Source organism: Erinaceus europaeus, chromosome 13 (assembly GCF_950295315.1).
Source record: "Erinaceus europaeus chromosome 13, mEriEur2.1, whole genome shotgun sequence".
Taxonomy (NCBI): Eukaryota; Metazoa; Chordata; class Mammalia; order Eulipotyphla; family Erinaceidae; genus Erinaceus; species Erinaceus europaeus.
In genome coordinates this window covers 72,568,013-72,586,031 of record NC_080174.1, presented here as the reverse complement: position 1 = coordinate 72,586,031, position 18,019 = coordinate 72,568,013, and the positions used below count along the sequence as shown (strand labels likewise).

The following is an 18,019-nucleotide window of genomic DNA, read 5'->3' as shown; positions in this document are numbered from 1 at the left end:
GATCCCTCGGGTCCTGCAGTCAATCAAATGGTGTTGCCCACCTGGCATTCTACCCACAGTTGGGTCTTGGACTAAGAAACAGTCTCAGCCCTCAGGCGGATATCTCTACATTGTAAAAAACCAAGACCCCCCCCCCCAAGAAAAAAGATTCAAAAGTGTGGAGGACAATTTCACATATATTTTACTCCAGCCTAACCACAACTCTCTGAGGGAAGTAGTATTCCTATTGAAGAAACTGAGACTTGACTGGGGGGTATGGATCCACCTGCCAACATCCATGTCCAGTAGAGAAGCAATTACAAAGGCCGAACTCTTTTCTTCTATAAATAAAGAATAATCTTAGTCCATACTCCCAGAGAGGAAAAAGGAAAGGGGAATTGACCAGAGGGCTCTGGACCCCAGTTCCTTCCACTGGGATCCAAAACAGTTATCACCAAGAATCTTAATTAATTAATTTTAAAAATATTTATTTATTTATTCCCTTTTGTTGCCCTTGTTTTATTGTTGTAGTTATTATTGATGTCGTTGTTGTTGGATAGGACAGATAGAAATTGAGAGGAGGGGAAGACAGAGAGGGGGAGAGAAAGATGGACACCTGCACACCTGCTTCACCGCCTGTGAAGCGACTCCCCTGCAGGTGGGAGCTGGGGGCTCGAACCGGGAGCCTTACCCCGGTCCTTGCACTTTGCGCCACTTGCGCTTAACCCGCTGCGCTACCGCCTGACTCCCTTAATTTATTTTTATACCATCATTGGTATGAAAAAAGCAAATCTGGAAAACACCAGAGGAAGCCAGGCACTGTTTTTGCTTATCTGATAGAGAGGAGGAAAAAGGAATGACACTCAGATATAGTGATAGGCGTAGGTGTGATTTAGAAAGGAAGTGGGGAGCCAGGCAGTAGTGCAGTGGGTTAAGCACAGGTGGTGCAAAGCGCAAGGACTGGTGTTAAAGATCCCGGTTCGAGCCGCCGGCTCCCCACCTGCAGGGGAGTCGCTTCACAGGTGGTGAAGCAGGTCTGCAGGTGTCTATCTTTTTCTCCCACCTCTCTGTCTTCCCCTCCTCTCTCTATTTCTCTCTGTCCTATCCAACAACAATGACAACAATAATAACTACAACAATAAAACAAGGGCAACAAAAGGAAATAAATAAATATTTTTTAAAAAGGAAGGAAGTGAAGGCAGGACCATAGGAAAAAATGGGCCAGAAAAAAAAAAGATAGATATACATATAAACATATAGATGTAAAATCAGCCCAGCTCTGTGACCTTGGGAGAGCTACTGCAGTTTCTACAAGAGGGGCGTGGGGACACAGAACTCTGATGGTGGAATGGTGTGGTATTATATCCCCACTGTCAGAATTTCATAAATCACTAAAAATGTTTTCAGAAAAAAAAAGTGGCCTGGGACATGATGCAGTGGATAAAGGATTAGACTCTCCAGCATGAGGTCCTGAGTTTAATCCCCAGCAGCCCGTGTACCAGAGTGATGTCTGGTTCTTTCACTCTCTTATCTTTCTAACTAATAAATAAAATATATATTAAAAAACATAAAAAGACCTTGGTGGTGGGGATGGTGTTAGTATACACTCCTATTAAAAAAGAAAAAAAGAAAAAAAGAAGGGGGTCTGGCAGTAGCACACTGGGTTATGTGCACATACTGCTAAGCGTGAGGACTGGCGCAAGGATCCCGGTTCAACCCAGCTCCGAACTCATATCCGAAAGCTCTCCCTGTTATAACTGGGATAAGATGGAACCCGGGACTCCAAAGACAGAGGGAAAAGGAAGTCCAGGGGGAGGAAAGCAGTTGCAGAAGCCTACATGAAGTGACCTAATTCTAACCAAGAAAGATGACTTTAGGAAGGTAAAGGGAGCCAGTAGGCATTACTCTATTCAAGTGACAAGTACAGACTGGAAGAGTTAGGTACAACCCATGGAACAAAAGTATTCAAATCCAATACAAAGAAGTCCAAAAATAAGTAAGAAAAATACAAGTGACCTATAGAGAAATGGACACAATGAAAAAAAAACCTATCAGGAAGAAATCTGCATATTTGAAAATGGGACAGCCTAACAGTCTGGGAAAGGGCAGAGTTTTGCATATCATACAAGCACCATGTGCTAACCAGCTATGCCACAGAAGCTCTAGGGCAGAGCTTTTCAAATTGAATGGGCACTAGGATCTCCTTAGTGTCTTATTTTTTTTAATTATTATCTTTTTTTTAATTTTTAAAGAAAGGATTAATGAACAAAAACATAAGGTAGGAGGGGTACAACTCCACACAATTCCCACCACCCAATCTCCATAACCCACCCCCTCCCATGATAGCTTTCCCATTCTCTAGCCCTCTGGGAGCATGGACCCAGGGTCGTTGAGGGTTGCAGAAGGTAGAAGGTCTGGCTTCTGTAATTGCTTCCCCAATTATTATCTTTATTTACCGGATAGAGATATCCAGAAATTGAGACAGGAAGAGGGGGATAGGGAGGAAGACAGAGAGACAACTGCAGCCCTGCTTCAAAACTTGCAAAGCTTTCCCCCTGCAGGTGGGGGCAAGGGGCTTGAATCCAGGTCCTTGTGCACTGTAACATGTGCATCACCACCCGCCACCACCACCACCCTCCCTTAGTGTCTTGTTGAAATACAAGTTCCTTATTTATAGATCTGGGTGAGACCCCATCTCTAGTAAGCTCTGAAATCATGCAGATAGATGCTTCTGGTCTGAGGACCACATTTTTGAGTAGAGAGGACATAGGCAGAGATAACAGTGTCAACTTCCCAGCCAGCTTGGACTAATCCTAGCTCTGCCGCTTTTCAGCTATGAATCATTAGGGTCAAATATAGGGTCTGGGTAGAGAGCAGAATATTGACATCTGTAGCAAAGTTGGGTGGGGAAGCTACCATGAAAAAGTTACTAAGAGTACAGGTCCAGGTCCAGAGGAAATCTTCAGAAATCACACTTCAGGAATGATTTCTCCAGAGCTATGATAGCGGAGTCCCCCTTTTAAAATTTATTTATTACTGGATAGAGACAGAGTAATTGAGAGGGGATGGAGGGAGATAGAGAGGAAAAGAGACAGAGAGTCACCTGCAGCCCTGCCTCACCACTTGTGAAGCTTTCCCCTTGCAGGTGGAAGGCTTAAACCAGCGGCTTAAACCCAGGTCCTTGTGCACCATTTAACCAGGTGTGTCACCACCTGACCCCCCTCCTCTCATTCTCAAAGAATAGAACAACTATAGTGACGGAGAGGAAACCTTAGGGGGCCCAGTACAAAGGGCCAGGAATTCTCTACTGTTGGCAATGTAGAGAACCATGGGAACCTCACCTGACCAGAGCTGGCCCGCTAAAACCGTGATCATGCTACCTGGCAGCAGAGTTGACCACAAGGACCATGACAACACTTGCAGGTAATGACAACCCCACCTGGCACCGGACCAGACCAACCCAAGAACCCTGACTCAGCTAAACCATCCAATCAGACTCTAGGGGGACAAAAAGAAAAGTTGGATAAGTCCCAAGTTCAATCCCCCACACTGCCATAAGCCAGAGCGGAGTAGTGCTCTGGTTAAAAAAAAAAAAAAAGAAAAGTTGGGAAAAATCTCTACCTCCTGGTCGGGGTGGGGGTGGGCATTGCAGCTCTCTCCTGCACATTTCTCACTCTAGCCGTGTACTGTTAATTTAGTTAAAAATATTAAATGTGGGGGCGGCGGGTAGCGCAGCAGATTAAGTGCACATGGTGCAAAGCTCAAGGACTGGCTAAGCAATCCAGTTCGAGCCCCGCCAGCTCCCCTCTTGCGGGGGGTGGGGGGGTGGGGGGTCACTTCACAAGTGGTGAAGCAGGTCTGCAGGTGTCTTTCTCTCCCCCTGTCTGTCTTCCCCATCTCTCGATCTCTCTGTCCTACCCAACAATGACAACAATAAGAATAACAATAAACAGGGAGTCGGGCTGTAGTGCAGCGGGCTAAGCGCAGGTGGCGCAAAGCACAAGGACCGGCATAAGGATCCCGGTTCGAACCCTGGCTCCCCACCTGCAGGGGAGTCGCTTCACAGGCGGTGAAGCAGGTCTGCAGGTGTCTATCTCTCCTCCTCTCTGTCTTCCCCTCCCTCTCTCCATTTCTCTCTGTCCTATCCAACAACGACAACAACAATAATAACTACAACAATAAAAACAACAAGGGCCACAAAAGGGAATAAATAAATAAATAAAATATAAAAAAAAATTTTTTTTTAAGTTTTTTAAAAAAAAGATAACAATAAACAACAAGGTCAACAAAAGGGAGAGAAATAGCCTCCAGGAGCAGTGATTCTTAGTGCAGGTGCGGAGCCCCAGCGATAACCCTGAAGGCAAAAAAAAAAAAAAAATTAAATGTACTGTCCCTTTATAAACCTTTGATGCCATGAGTGTCCTGCCAATATCGCTCTCCATTTTGGGGTGCAACAACTTAGCTGGCAACTGCTCACACTGGCATCAATTTGTTGAGAGCAGTTTGTGGTGCCAGGAATACACACCCCCTGACAGTTCTCAGCCAGTGGCTAGAAAGGGCTGCCGAATCAGTGCCCCAGTCCCTTCACCTCAGATGCCGTGAGTGATGTGCATCTGTGTCCCTGAGTAAAAGTCTGGGGGGCCAGGGAGTGGCGCACTCGGTTAAGCGCCCATAGTACTAAGTGCAAGGACCCACTCAAGGATCTGGGTTCGAGAGAACAAGAATGAGAGCATCACTCCAAATCATGCAGTGCTGGGGATTAAACTTGGGGATTCAGGACCTCGGGGTCTCATACTTGAGAGTTCAATGCTTTACCCACTGCACCACCTCCTGACTGCAATCATTTACAATATTTGCTTGAGGGTGTCAGGCGGTAGCACAGCGGGTTAAGCGCATGTGGCACAAAATGCAAGGACCTGCGTAAGGATCCCAGTTCGAGCCCTGGCTCCCCACCTTCAGGGGAGTTGATTCACAAGTGGTGAAGCATGTCTGCAGGTGTCTCTCTTTCTCTCCCCCTCTCTGTCTTCCCCTCCTCTCTCCATTTCTCTCTGTCCTATCCAACAATGATGACATCATCAACAACAACAATAACTACAACAACAATAAAACACCAAGGGCAACAAAAGGGAAAATAAATAATAAAAAAATATATTTGCTTGATAGCACATATGCCTTTTACCTAGACTTCCTATTGAATTGAATAGAAGGACAGCAGTGAGAAAAAAGTCCCTGCTGTTTTAGCATCTGGAATATGAATTCTACCTGGACCTTCACACTGCTGGGGGTGGGGTTTGGGGATGGAGGTCTGAGATGCTCCAATCTCACTATTGACACAGAGGGAAGAGCGTGTCTTGAAAAGTACCATTTCAAATCTCCCCTGGTGTGTGCCTTGAGAGCAGCTTCTCTCTCCCTCTTGACTTTGAGCTCTTAACAGTCAGTGAGGATGAGGGGATGCATTGGATCGACCTTCTCGTGGTGCATCCCGTGAGTACCCATTCATTGGGGAAACTGACGATCCTTCCTAGCCGACTGAATCCACATGGATCCCAGTCACTTTCAAAGCCAGCAACAAGCAGACATCAGGCTCAACCTGACGCTGTTGACTGGCTACAGAAGAAGGGCAAATGCTAGAAGAAGAAGAAGAAGTGAGGATGAGGGCACTGGCCTCAGAGTGTGGCCCTCAGACTGCAGGGTGGGTCTGCCTTTTCCCCCTCCAAGCCTCCTGGTACAGTGGCACTGCCTACAGGGAGGGTGTGGCCAGGATAGGCCTCCACACGCCCTCTTCCAGGTTGCCCCTGGTGACAAGCCTGGGCACCCACGCTGATCCCTACCTAGTGCCCTCAGAGGCTGGAGTTGGGAGTAGAGACATGAATAAGATCTTGCCCCAGGTAAGTGCTACCCTTCAGTGACTCCTGTGTGCAGGCTGGGGAAGGAGTGAGCTGCCAAGAGGGGGACCTGTATCTTCCTGGAGCCACTGTGTTGGGGGCTATAGGGGTTGGGAGGAGCCAGGCAGATGGAGAGGGCATGATCAGCTTTAGGAAAGCCTCCTGGAGGAGGTTCCCTGAGGGCTGAATGTTTGCCTAGCAAATGGTAAGGAGGGTATCCCAGGCAGAGGGCACAGCAGAGGCAAAGGCGTGGAGAGGGGACTCTGGGAGCAAGGTTTTTAGAGCTTTCTTCAGGCTAGCGAGTGCTGGGCCAGGGTTCTATCCAAGGCTCTCCAAGGCCCTTCTGGAAAATTCTTCTGTCTGACTCCCCAAGGCTGGGCCTACCCTCCCCTCAACCCCATCCCTCTGTTCTCTTGGGCAGGAGGACATCAATGGCAATATCGCTGCTGGAACTAAGACCCTCCCTGGAGGGGAAGGTAAAAGATGAGGGGCTAGGGCTGGGCCAGTGCCCTGTGGGGACCTGCCTGCTCCCCAGCTGGGGCTCTCTTGAGGCTGGATCTTTGGTTGCAGCAGGGGAGGTGGTTCAGTGGGTAGAGTGTAAGACTTCCGGGCATGAGTTCTAACCTGGGTTCTATCCCCAGTGCTGCATATACCAGTACTCTGCTTTCCCTCATTAAATAAGCAAATGGGGGCTGGACAGTGACACACATGGTTAACCACACATGTTACAGTACACAAGGACCCTGGTTCAAGCCTCCAGTCTCCACCTGCAGAGGGCTACAGGTGTCTCTCTTTCTCTCTCCCTCTCTGTCTCCTCCTCTCCTCTCAATTCCTCTCTGTCCTATCAAATAAAAAGAATGAAAATTTTAAATAAGAAAAAAATAAGCAAGCAACCAAACACATACTTCCCTGTCCACACTAGCTGCCCGCACCTCTGCCTCCTCTTGGTATTACCCACTCCCAGCTTCCTGTCTGGCCACACTGGCAGACACTTAGCAGGGCTGCTCTTCCTGTCCCTGCTCAAGCGGCCATGGGCTACCTGTGGCCAGCTACCTGTCATCCAGGTACTGTGCCTCCCACAATGCCTGACTTCATGAGTGACCGGCACGATTCTCTTGGCCTCTGAGAGAGGAGGCCTGACCACACACTTATTCAGCATGTACCGTGTGCCTCTGACTCGTTATGTAACCACGACCATGCACGTTCCCTTTATGGAAGACAGGCAGGTGGAACCCACATCTGAGTTTGTGCTATGTGCCCCTTCTTAGCTCACAGTTGACCAATATTGACCCGAGTTCACATAGACCGCTGTCAGGAAGGATCAAGCCCCTGCTGTGTGTCTGGCACTGTGTGATTTCTTCATTCCCAGGATAGCTCAGATAGGGGAATCTTACTATTATACAGGCAAGGCTGGGGTGCTTGGTCAAACTATTGGTGGAGAGGCAGGGTTCAAATGCCAATTGGGGTCACTCTGGTTGCAAAGCCTCAGTGCCACCCAAGGGTTTATTTCCAAGTCCTGGCTCATAGTGGGATGACCTTAAAACAAATGCCCTTCTATCAGATAGGGGTAAATAGCATAATGGTTATACAAAGAGACCCTCATGCCTGAGGCTCAAAGTCACAGGTTCAATCCCCTGCACCCCCATAAGTCAGAGCTGAGCACTGCTCTGACAAATAAACAAAGTCAAATGTCCTTCTATTCCCATCTTCGGGAGTCTTTCCCATGAGTCCACCTAACCCACAGTGACTCCTTGGCTGACCTGACCTCCCAGGACTGTCTCCCGAGTTACTTCAGCTGTTTGCCAACCAGGGTGCTATGGGGACTGAGTTTTTGTTTGTTTGTTTTGAATAAATGGATGTTCTTTACTCATCCACTTTTATTTTTCCAGTTTATCATTTGTTGAGTAGAGACAGAGAAGCTGAGAGGGAAGGAGGGAGTGCACAGGTGTGCAAGAGAGAAAGAGAGACACCTACAGCACCAATTCGCAGCTTGTGAAGTTTTCTTCTTCTTATTTTTCTTTTATAATTATCTTTATTTATTTACTGGATAGAAACAGTCAGAAATAAAAAGGGACAGGGGTGATAGAGAGACAGAGAGACACCTGCAGCTCTGCTTCACCACTCGCAAAGCTTTCACCCTGTAGATGAGGACGGGGTGGGGGGCTTGAACCCAGGTCCTTGAACACTGTAACATGTACACTTAAACAGATGTGCCACCACCCAGCCCAACCACTTGTGAAGTTTTCCTCCTGCAAATGGAGACTGAGGGCTTGAACCTGGGTCCTTGAACATTGAAATATGTGCACTCAACCAGGTATACCACCACGTAGCCTCTCTTTCTCTCCCTCCCTCTCTCTCTCTCTCTCTCTCTCTCTCTCTCTCTCTCACACACACACACACACACACACACACACACACACACACACACACACTTTGAAAACTAAAGATGATGTCTAGAAGTGACCTGCTCTAACTTCTGCCCTGTGTTGGGCCCTCCATAAACGAACATCCGTTTCTGCCTGCCCCCTGAGAAGACCAGGGGAAGAAGACCCAGGACCCTCATTAGGGATACCACTCAACAGTACTGGCCCCAGGTCCTGGGTCAGGAGTGGGGGATGAGGGATTGGGGAGTGAGCAGAGCCCAGTTCGTAAGGGCTTAGGAGCCAACCACCCACAAAAAAAAAAAAAAAAAAAGCCTCTCCTACCCCAGACCCTCAGCTGGGAGGGACAGTGGTAAAATGTGGGGTATCTCTGGACCCCACCACTGGCTCCTCTCACACAGGCTGCAGCCTCCTCTGCTGCTCTCGACAAGGGGCCTGCCTCTCAGCCTTCCTGCTGCTCCTGCTGGCGACTCTCGCAGCCCTGGTCGCCGTGGTAGCTATCCTGGGACCCCCACCACGCAGACCAGGTTAGAGCAGTTGAGAGGATGGGTGGGCTCACCCGCGTGAGGGCTACAATGGGGAACACTGGTGCTGCCTGACCCCGTGTTTCCTGCATTCTCTGTCCTAGGGTTATTCAGATGGAAGATGCCAAACAATATTTCCTCTATGGAATCTAAATATGACCATGGGATGTTGCTCCGATCCCCATTTGGGCTGGGGGAGTGGGGGGTGGGTGTACTGGGACTCGAACCCAGGGCTTCAAACCTGCAAGACCTGTGCTATATAATACAGAGCTACACTCCTGACCTTCAGGATCCCCACTTTGCAGACAATCCAAAGCCCAGAGAAATCATGTCACCTGCCCAAGTTCACAAAGCTGGCAAGAGACAGGGCTGGAGGCTGGGCTCCTATCTCCACCGCCAGGCAAACCCAGGGCCTCCTCTTGGGTCCAGCCCCTCATGCCAGCTGTGCGCAAGGCTTAGTTGCAAGGCCTTGGGGTGTCCTGGTGAGCACCACTTGACCCTCCTGGGTCACCTCCCACCTTACAGGGGCCCAGACCTGTGTGACGCCAATGAACAAGACAGGCTTTCTGTGCCACGACCGGAGGAGCTGTATCCCGGCCAGCGGGGTCTGTGACGGTGTCCGTACCTGTGCCCTCGGCGAGGACGAAGACGAGGCTGTGTGCCGTGAGTACCTGCTCAGCCTGGTCCCTGACCTACCTGGATGGCCCACTGGGGCCTCTTGGTGACCATTCCCTGACTCTGCCCTCCCTGCAGCCATCCTGAAGCCCAGCTGTCCCCAGACATGTCAAGCGCCTTCCTGTCCCCAGGCCTGGGTCCATGGTGCCATTAGCCAGAAGCACGTCTGTCTCTCCACATGTATCGACCCCAGGGAATGTTCTCTTTGGTTTCATCCACAGACAAAGGAACTGTATTCATTTTTTAAGGTGGAGTTTGAAACTAGGACCCCCAAAAGGCAGGATTTCCTAACATGTGACCTGACAGTGGTCTAGGTAACAAGACAATGCGATGGCCTTAAAATTCACCCTTGTGATTAATGATTAATTCACCATTAATCCCCCAACAAAAAAAATTAAAAACAGTGGTTCAGGAGGTGGTGCAGTGGATAAAGCATTAGACTCTCAAGCATGAGGTCCTGAGTTCAGTCCCATGTTCAGCACATGTACCAAAGTGATATCTGGCTCTTTCTCTCTCCTAGATTTCTCATGAATAAATAATTTTTTAAAATATTTTTATATTTATTTATTTTCCCTTTTGTAGTCCTTGTTGTTTTTTATTGTTGTTGTAGTTATTGATGTCGTCGTTATTAGATAGGACAGAGAGAAATGGGGGGGATAAAGAGGGGGAGAGAAAGACAGACACCTGCAGACCTGCTTCACCGCCTGTGAAGCGACTTCCCTGCAGTTGGGGAGCCGGGGGGTTGCGCTTTGCGCCACATGCACTTAACCCACTGTGCTATCACCCAACTCCCCCAATATATTCTTTTTTTTTTTCCTCCTCCAGGGTTATTGCTGGGCTCAGTGCCTGCACCATGAATCCACCGCTCCTGGAGGCCATTTTTTCCCCCTTTTGTTGCCCTTGTTGTAGCTTCGTTGTGGTTATTATTATTGCCCTTGTTGATGCAATTCGTTGTTGGATAGGACAGAGAGAAATGGAGAGAGGAGGGGAAGACAGAGAAGGGGAGAGAAAGATAGACACCTGCAGACCTGCTTCACCACCTGTGAAGCGACTCCCCTGCAGGTGGGGAGACGGGGGCTCGAACCGGGATCCTTAAGCCGGTCCCTGCGCTTTGCGCCACATGCGCTTAACCCACTGCGCCACCGCCCAACCCCCCAATATATTCTTTTTTAAAAATTTCAAAACAAATAAACAAAAACCTTTCCCTTGTCCCTGCTTGTCTTTTTTAAATATTTATTCCTTTTTGTTGCCCTTGTTGTTTTATTATTGTAGCTATTATTGTTGTTGTTCTTGATGTCGTCATTGTTGGATATGACAGAGAGAAATGGAGAGAAGAGGGGAGACAGAGGGAGAAAGAAAGACAGACACCTGCAGACCTGCTTCACGGCTTGTGAAGCAATCCCCCTGCAGATGGGGAGCCGGGGACTTGAACCGGGATCTTTATGCCGGTCCTTGCGCTTTGCACCACCTGCGCTTAACCCGCTGCACTACTGCCCAACTCCCTGTTTTTTTGTTTTTGTTTTTGTTTTTGCCTTCAGGGTTATCGCTGGGGCTTGGTGCCAGCACCACCAATCCACTGCTCCTGGCGGCCACCTTTTCCATTTTATTGGATAGGACAGAGAGAAATGGAGAGGGGGGGGGCAGGGAGGTAGAGAGGGAGAAAGAAAGATAGACACCTGCTGACCTGCTTCACCGCTCATTAAGCAGACCTCTGCAGGTGGGGAACGGGGACTCAAACCTGGATCCTTGTGTGGGTCTTTGCGCTATGTGGGTTTAACTGGGTGCGTCACCACCAAGCACTGTACTGCTTGTCTTTTGCCTACAGTCAAGTAGCAATTAAATCTACTCGAGGCCCAATCCTGGTTATTTCCAAACCAACCTCCAGCCTCTCTTGCCTATAAAAATATTATCTACAAGGAGTCGGACGGTAGCACAGCGGGTTAAGCGCATGTGGTAGCACAGTGGGTTAAGCGCATGTGGCACCAAGCACAAGGACCAGCGTAAGGATCCGGGTTCAAGCCCCCGGCTCCCCACCTGCAGGGGAGTCACTTCACAGGCGGTGAAGCAGGTCTGCAGGTGTATATCTTTCTCTCCCCCTCTCTGTCTTCCCCTCCTCTCTTGATTTCTCTGTCCTATCCACAACAGCAAACAGCAACAACAACAATAATAATACCACAATAATGATGGAAGAACAAGGGCAAAAAAGGGGGGGGAATAGTCTCCAGGAGCAGTGGATTCGTGGTACAGGCACTGAGCCCCAGCAATAACCCTGGGAGCAAATATATATATATATATATATATATATATATATATATTCTACAAAAAAATGGAGGAAGGAAGGAAGGAGGCTGGGAAGATGGTACAATATACATAATACAATAGTTGTGCAAAAGACTTGCCTGACTGAGGCTCTAAAGTCCCAGGTTCAATCCTGGATGGGTGGATGGATGGATGGATGGTCCCAGACCTTAGAGACCTGGGAGATCTTAGGAGAGAGTGCAATGGCTACCTGGAATAGATACCTCTGAGGGGCAGGGGAAAGAGCCTGGAGAGTTCGAGTGGGTAGGGTAGGGGTGCTGATCAGGGAGGGGATAGACATTGTGTCCTCCACTGTGAACACTAAAGAGATCTTAGAGTCATCCCAGCCTGTACCCCGATTCATGTCCCAACCCCCTCTCTAACAAAACCCAGGAGGCCCCACAGCCCCTGCTGGCATACTCCCGCTGTAGGGAAGCTCACGACTTGAGGCAGCTGCTCCTCATTGGGGGGTTTCTCCAGGCGACTGTCTCCTTTGTGCTGAAGTCACATGAAAGCAGTGGATTGGTGGTGCTGGCACCAAGCCCCAGCGATAACCCTGAAAGCAACAACAACAACAACAACAACAACAAACCAGGGAGTTGGGTGGTAGTGCAGCGGGATGCTTTATCCACTGCGCCACCTCCTGGACCATAAGTACCCACTTTCAAGAAAGGTGCAGTGACTCCCTCTCACAAGGCCTGTAAGCACACATCCCCTTCTTCTTCTTCTAGCGTTTGCCCTTCTTCCGTAGCCAGTCAACAGCGTCAGGTTGAAAGCTGTCAGGAGCTGCTTGTTGCTGGCTTTGAAAGTGACTGGGATCCATGTGGATTCAGTCGGCTAGGAAGGATCATCAGTTTCCCCAATGAATGGGGACTCACGGGATGCACCACGGGAAGGTCGATCCAATGCATCCCCTGAGTCCTGGGACCAAAGACAAGACCTCACATTCATTCTCATTATGTTCCAGTTGACAGAGGCTTTTTGGGGTAAAGGAACCTGAGCCTGGTCTTGAAGATGGGATGGTTTGGCACAAAGACACTTCTGGAAGGACTGGAACAAGCAGTAGTGTGGAGCTGAGATGCAAGAGAGCAGGGAATGAGAGTGGAGGGAGCACTCTGAGCATCCTGCTGAATGTCCAGAGACAGGACTCTCCTCTCCCCTTGACTTGACTTCCTCCTCAGGAAGTCTGTTTGTCCTTGTCATGGCATGAGTGGCCAGTGACCTGAGCTTGGCAGCTGGCCCAAGTGATGGGGCCAATTCACTCCAGTGTATCTCCAAGACAGCTGTGGCCTCATCTTCTCCTTTGTAGGAGATGTGCCCCAGAGCCTCCCCAACTTCCTCGTGATCCACTGTGGAGACCCAGATTCCTGGATCTACTCAGACCAGAAGTGTGATGGGATCAACAACTGTGGGGACTGCTCAGATGAACTGAGCCCAGGTGAGTGTCTGCACACATACAGGTTGGGCTGGGGCAGGCGGCTGGGCAGAGACAGGCCAGGGAATCTCAGAGGGTATCACCAGAGTCCCCTGCCACTACCAAATGAAGAAGCTGTTCAGGGCTGGTGAAATGGCTCAGTTGAATATTAAGCTACTTGGCCATGTGTATGACCCAGGTTGGAAGCTTTAGTGCTGTGGCATCTTTCATTTTCCTTCTCTCTCTCTCTCTCTCTCTCTCTCTCTCTCTCTCTCCCTCCCTCCCTCCCTCCCTCCCTCCCTCTCTCTCCAACAAGGGTTATTGCTGGGGTTCTGTGCAGGCACTATAAATCCACTGCTCCCGACAGTGATTTTTTTTCCATTTGATCGGATAGGACAGAGAGAAATTGACGAGGGGGAGGAAGAGAGGGAGAGAGGAAGAGAAACACCTACAGACCTGCTTCACTGATTAAAGTGTCTCCCCTGCAGGTGGGGAACGGGGGCTCAAACCAGATTCTTGCACTTAGTACTATGTGGGTTTAACCAGGTCCACCACCACCTGGTCTCTTTCTGTGTCTCTCTGTCTCTCTCTCTCTCTCATTTCTTCCCCTGTCTCCTTTGTCTTTAGGGGGAAAAAAGTTGTCTAGTTGTGCCTGACTGCCTCCAGATAGCTTAATGGTTATGCAAAGCGACTGATGCCTGAGGCTCCCAAGTCCCAGGTTCAGTCCTCCACATCACCATAAGGCAGAGCTGAACAGTGCTCTGGTTTAAAAAAACAAACAAACAAAAAAAAAAAAAACCTTTAATAGCTGAACCTTAACCATTTTCCTGGCACTTCACATATTTCTCTTTATTTAGTAACAGCTGTGAGTAGATAGGGAAACTGAGGTTCTGACAGGGGAAAAGCAGAGAGCATATGAGCTGGGAATTCTAGATTCTCTTTCCCCACAGAGAAACCAGCAATACAGTCAACTCAGATCAGGTAGGTTAGGACTCTGGGGAGCCATGGTAGGCTTAAGAGGGACAGAATGCCCTGGTGCATGGGGCATTTAGGATATAGCAAGCTGCTCTTGTTCTTGTCTTCCCAGTGACAGTGTGTCCACCCTGCGGCCCTGGATGGTGGCACTGTCCCTCCACCATCTTTGAGTACTGCAGCTGCATCCCAAGGAGCCTCTGCAGGGACCAGGTGCAGCACTGCTCCGACTGGTCGGATGAGTACTCCTGTCCTGGACCCTGAGCGCACCACCCTGGCTGTAGCAGTACCAGCAGCCCCTCAAGCGAGCTTCTCATCAGAGAGGAGAGCGAGGAATCAGAGATCACCTCACAGAAGCCGCACACTGTGCTCTACAATTAGAAATTGCTTTTCCCACTCTGAGTTATTCAGCTTCTGTTTGAATGCCTCCATGGGTGGGTGGGGAACTCACTATGATGTTAGATGGCCCCGTAACAAAGAGGAGAGGGGAACTGGCTTCTGTGAATTGAGGTTTGTCTACTTTGGGGCCACAGCTTGGAAATAGGCTCCTCTGCTCAGCTCCACAGACCCTGAACTTGTCACATTTGAGTTCAGAGCTTAGACACCAAGCTAAGGAGCTTAGTACTTCTTTATAGATGGCCCATGTGTGGGACTCAGTCCTTGGCACCAGTGGATGGGATTCGGGGACTTGGATGGAACCTTAGCATTTTTCTCGACTCAGGACTCCCAGTCTACTGGTCAACCCCACTGATAGGAAACGGCACCTCAGCTGGGTTGTCATCCTGACACTGGGACCTCGCTCCAGAAGGCTCTGAACTGCAGCACAGAAAAGAGAAAGAACATTCTGAAATGCTCTTGGATCCCTTCTGTCTGTCACTCACTCGCCACCCCCGCCCCCCACTCTCTGTCCTCCACCTTGTGACCAGCCAGACAGCCCAGGGGGAGGTCATTAAAATGTTTGTATACTTTCATCCCGGATTCTGGGTGAATTAGCAGTGTTTCTGCACACTTTCCTGGTTTCACAACACCATGACAGGTGAGGGTGAAAATCCCAGTCAAGCAGATAAAGAAACTGAGGCCTAGGGGGAGAATCAACATGCCTTTGATCACACAGCAAATTCTGTCCTGGAACAAGGGCTCAAACACAGGGTACAGTGAGCCAACCCAGAAACCTTGTCTGCAGCCAGTGTGATTACACACTGATGTGTGTGTGTGTGTGTGTGTGTGTGTGTGTGTGTGTGTGTGTGTAACTCTAAGTGAGGTATTTTTTAAACTTTTTTAAAATATTTATTTATTTATTCCCTTTCGTTGCCCTTTTTTTTTTTGCCCTTGTTTTATTGTTGTAGTTATTGATGTTGTCGTTGTTGGATAGGACAGAGAGAAATGGAGAGAGGAGGGGGAAGAGAGAGAGGGGTAGAGAAAGACAGACACCTGCAGACCTGCTTCACCGCCTGTGAAGCGACTCCCCTGCAGGTGGAGAGCCGGGGGCTTGAACCGGGATCCTTACGCCGGTCCTTGTGCTTTGCACCACTTCTGCTTACCCCACTGTGCTACAGCCCGACTCCGGATGAGGTAATTTTTTAAATAATTTTATTAGGGGGTGACGGATTACAGTACAGTTGTTAGCACAAGGGTATGATTTCTCATCTCCCTGTGATAGGTGTCTGCAAAACATTCTCACTGCCAGCTTGGGCCTTTTTCCACCATCACACACTGGACCCCTGAGCCCTCTTCACCCTTTCTCTCCCCCTGCTTCCCCAGAGTCTTTCTTTTTGGTGCAGAAAAGTGGAGTACTTTTTATTTAAAGTTCTTTTTAAAAAAATATTATCAGGACTCCGGCAGTAGCGCAGCAGGTTAAGTGCACATGGCGCAAAGTGCAAGGACCAGCATCAGGATCCTGGTTCGAACCCCAGCTCCCTACCAACAAGCTTCACAAGCAGTGAAGCAGGTCTGCAAGTGTCTGTCTTTCTTTCCTCCTCTCTATCTCCCCCTCCTCTTTCCATTTCTCTCTGTCCTATCCAACAACAATGATAAACGACAAGGGCAACAAAAAGGGGAGAAAATGGCCTCCAGGAGCAGTGGATTCGTAGTGCAGCCACCAAGCCCCAGCTATAACCTTGGAGGCAAATAAAAAAAATTTTTTTAAATATTCTCTCTCTTTTAAATCTTTTATTTGTTTATTATTGGAGAGAGAGAGATAGGGAGAAATTGAGAGGGGAGGGGGTGATAAAAAGACAGAGAGACATCTGCAGCCCTTTCCCCCTGTAGGTGGAGACCAGGGGCTTGAACCCGGGTCTTTGAACACTGTGATGTGTGAATTTAACCAGGTGTGCCACTGCCTGGCCCCTGTCGAATATTTTTTAAAGGGAGCTTGAAGGTCAGAAAGTATGCATGCTTATTCTGAAAGAGACACTTGAAATCTAGTCTATAAGGGTATATGTTGAAGGAAACAGACATAACCCTATAGGAAATGCTAAAATTGTTTTCATTTTTCAGTATTATGAATTACCCCCTCCCCAGGGCCTTGTGCATGCCCCATACTGCTGAACAGTCTCTTCGACTAAACTTTTTAGTATATGTGCTGCCAAAGCAAGCACTCGGCTAAACTTTTTATTTGTATTTTGAGAGAGGGTGAGGGCAAGGGCGAGGGAGAGAGAGAGGGAGAATGAGAGAGAAACAGAACTGCAGTACTGCTCCTCATCCACAGAGCTTCCCTGGTGCATTCCATGGTGCTCCCATATGGTTCTAGAAGGAGCTCAGAAGCAGGGTCTCTTGCACAGTGGTGCACGCACTCTACAGGGTGAACTACTTTCTTTTCTTTTCTTTCTTTTTTTTAAATTTATTTTTTAAGAAAGGATAAATTAACAAAACCATAGGGTAGAAGGGGTACAACTCCACACAGTTCCCACCACCCATTCTCCATATCCCACCCCCTCCCCTGATAGCTTTCCCATTCTCTATCCCTCTGGGAGCATGGACCCAGGGTCGCTGTGGGTTGCAGAAGGTAGAAGGTCTGGCTTCTGTAATTGCTTCCCCGCTGAACATGGGCGTTGACTGGTCGGTCCATACTCCCAGTCTGCCTCTCTCTTTCCCTAGTAGGGTGGGTCTCTGGGGAAGCAGAGCTCCAGGACACATTGGTGGGGTCTTCAGTCCAGGGAAGCCTGGCCAGCATCCTGATGACATTTGGAACCTGGTGGCTGAAAAGAGAGTTAACATACAAAGCCAAACAAATTGTTGAGCAATCATGGACCCAAAGGTTGGAATAGTGGAGAGGAAGTGTTGGGAGGGGGGTACTCACTGCAAACTCTAGTGTACTTCTGCTTTCAGGTATATATTTTGCAGTAGTTTACGGATACGTGTGAACATAAGCTCTCTCTCTCTCACAGAAACTGGTGTATATCTAGGTTATGGGACTTTGTTAGAAAGTGATCCACCTGGGATAGAATTAGAGAATGCTATGAAAGGAAAGGTCTCACCCAAGTAATGAAGCTGAAGGGTTGTCATTCCACACGTGTGGTCTCTGGACACAGTCTGAGCTGAAGCATGTTGAGGTGGCAGTCTTTGCGTTGATTAGGTTGTGATCGGCTGATGCAATATTATTTGATATGGATTGGGAGAGGCATTTTCTTTTCTTTCTTTTTTTTTTTTTTTTTTTTTGCCTCCAGGGCTATGGCTGAGGCTCAGTGCCTGCACCATGAATTCACTGCTCCTGGAGGCCATTTTTCCCCCTTTTGTTGCCCTTGCTGTTGTAGCCTTGTTGTGGTTTTTATTGTTATTGTTGATGTCATTCATTGTTGGATAGGACAGAGAGAAATGGATAGAGGAGGGGGAAGACAGAGAGGAGGAATGAAAGACAGACACCTCCAGAGTCAGGTGGTAGCACAGCAGGTT

At 48.7% G+C, this 18,019-nt stretch overlaps 1 protein-coding gene and 1 long non-coding RNA gene across 2 annotated transcripts in view; both read left to right on the top strand.

The window, feature by feature from the left end:
- The window catches only part of LOC132542923 (uncharacterized), a 226,127-nt gene extending 209,936 nt beyond the window's left edge, over nucleotides 1-16,191 (top strand). Inside the window, exon 2 of the long non-coding RNA XR_009553893.1 lies at nucleotides 16,069-16,191. This is a non-coding gene — a long non-coding RNA (uncharacterized LOC132542923). The remainder of the gene's footprint in view (nucleotides 1-16,068) is intronic.
- LDLRAD1 (low density lipoprotein receptor class A domain containing 1) lies at nucleotides 5,825-15,912 on the top strand. Its single transcript, XM_007534197.3, has 6 exons — nucleotides 5,825-5,867; nucleotides 6,286-6,340; nucleotides 8,647-8,772; nucleotides 9,295-9,432; nucleotides 13,052-13,180; nucleotides 14,244-15,912. The coding sequence occupies exons 1-6, from the start codon at nucleotides 5,847-5,849 to the stop codon at nucleotides 14,390-14,392; spliced, it is 618 nt and encodes a 205-aa protein (XP_007534259.2). The 5' UTR covers nucleotides 5,825-5,846; the 3' UTR covers nucleotides 14,393-15,912.
- Nucleotides 16,192-18,019: the final 1,828 nt, after the last annotated feature.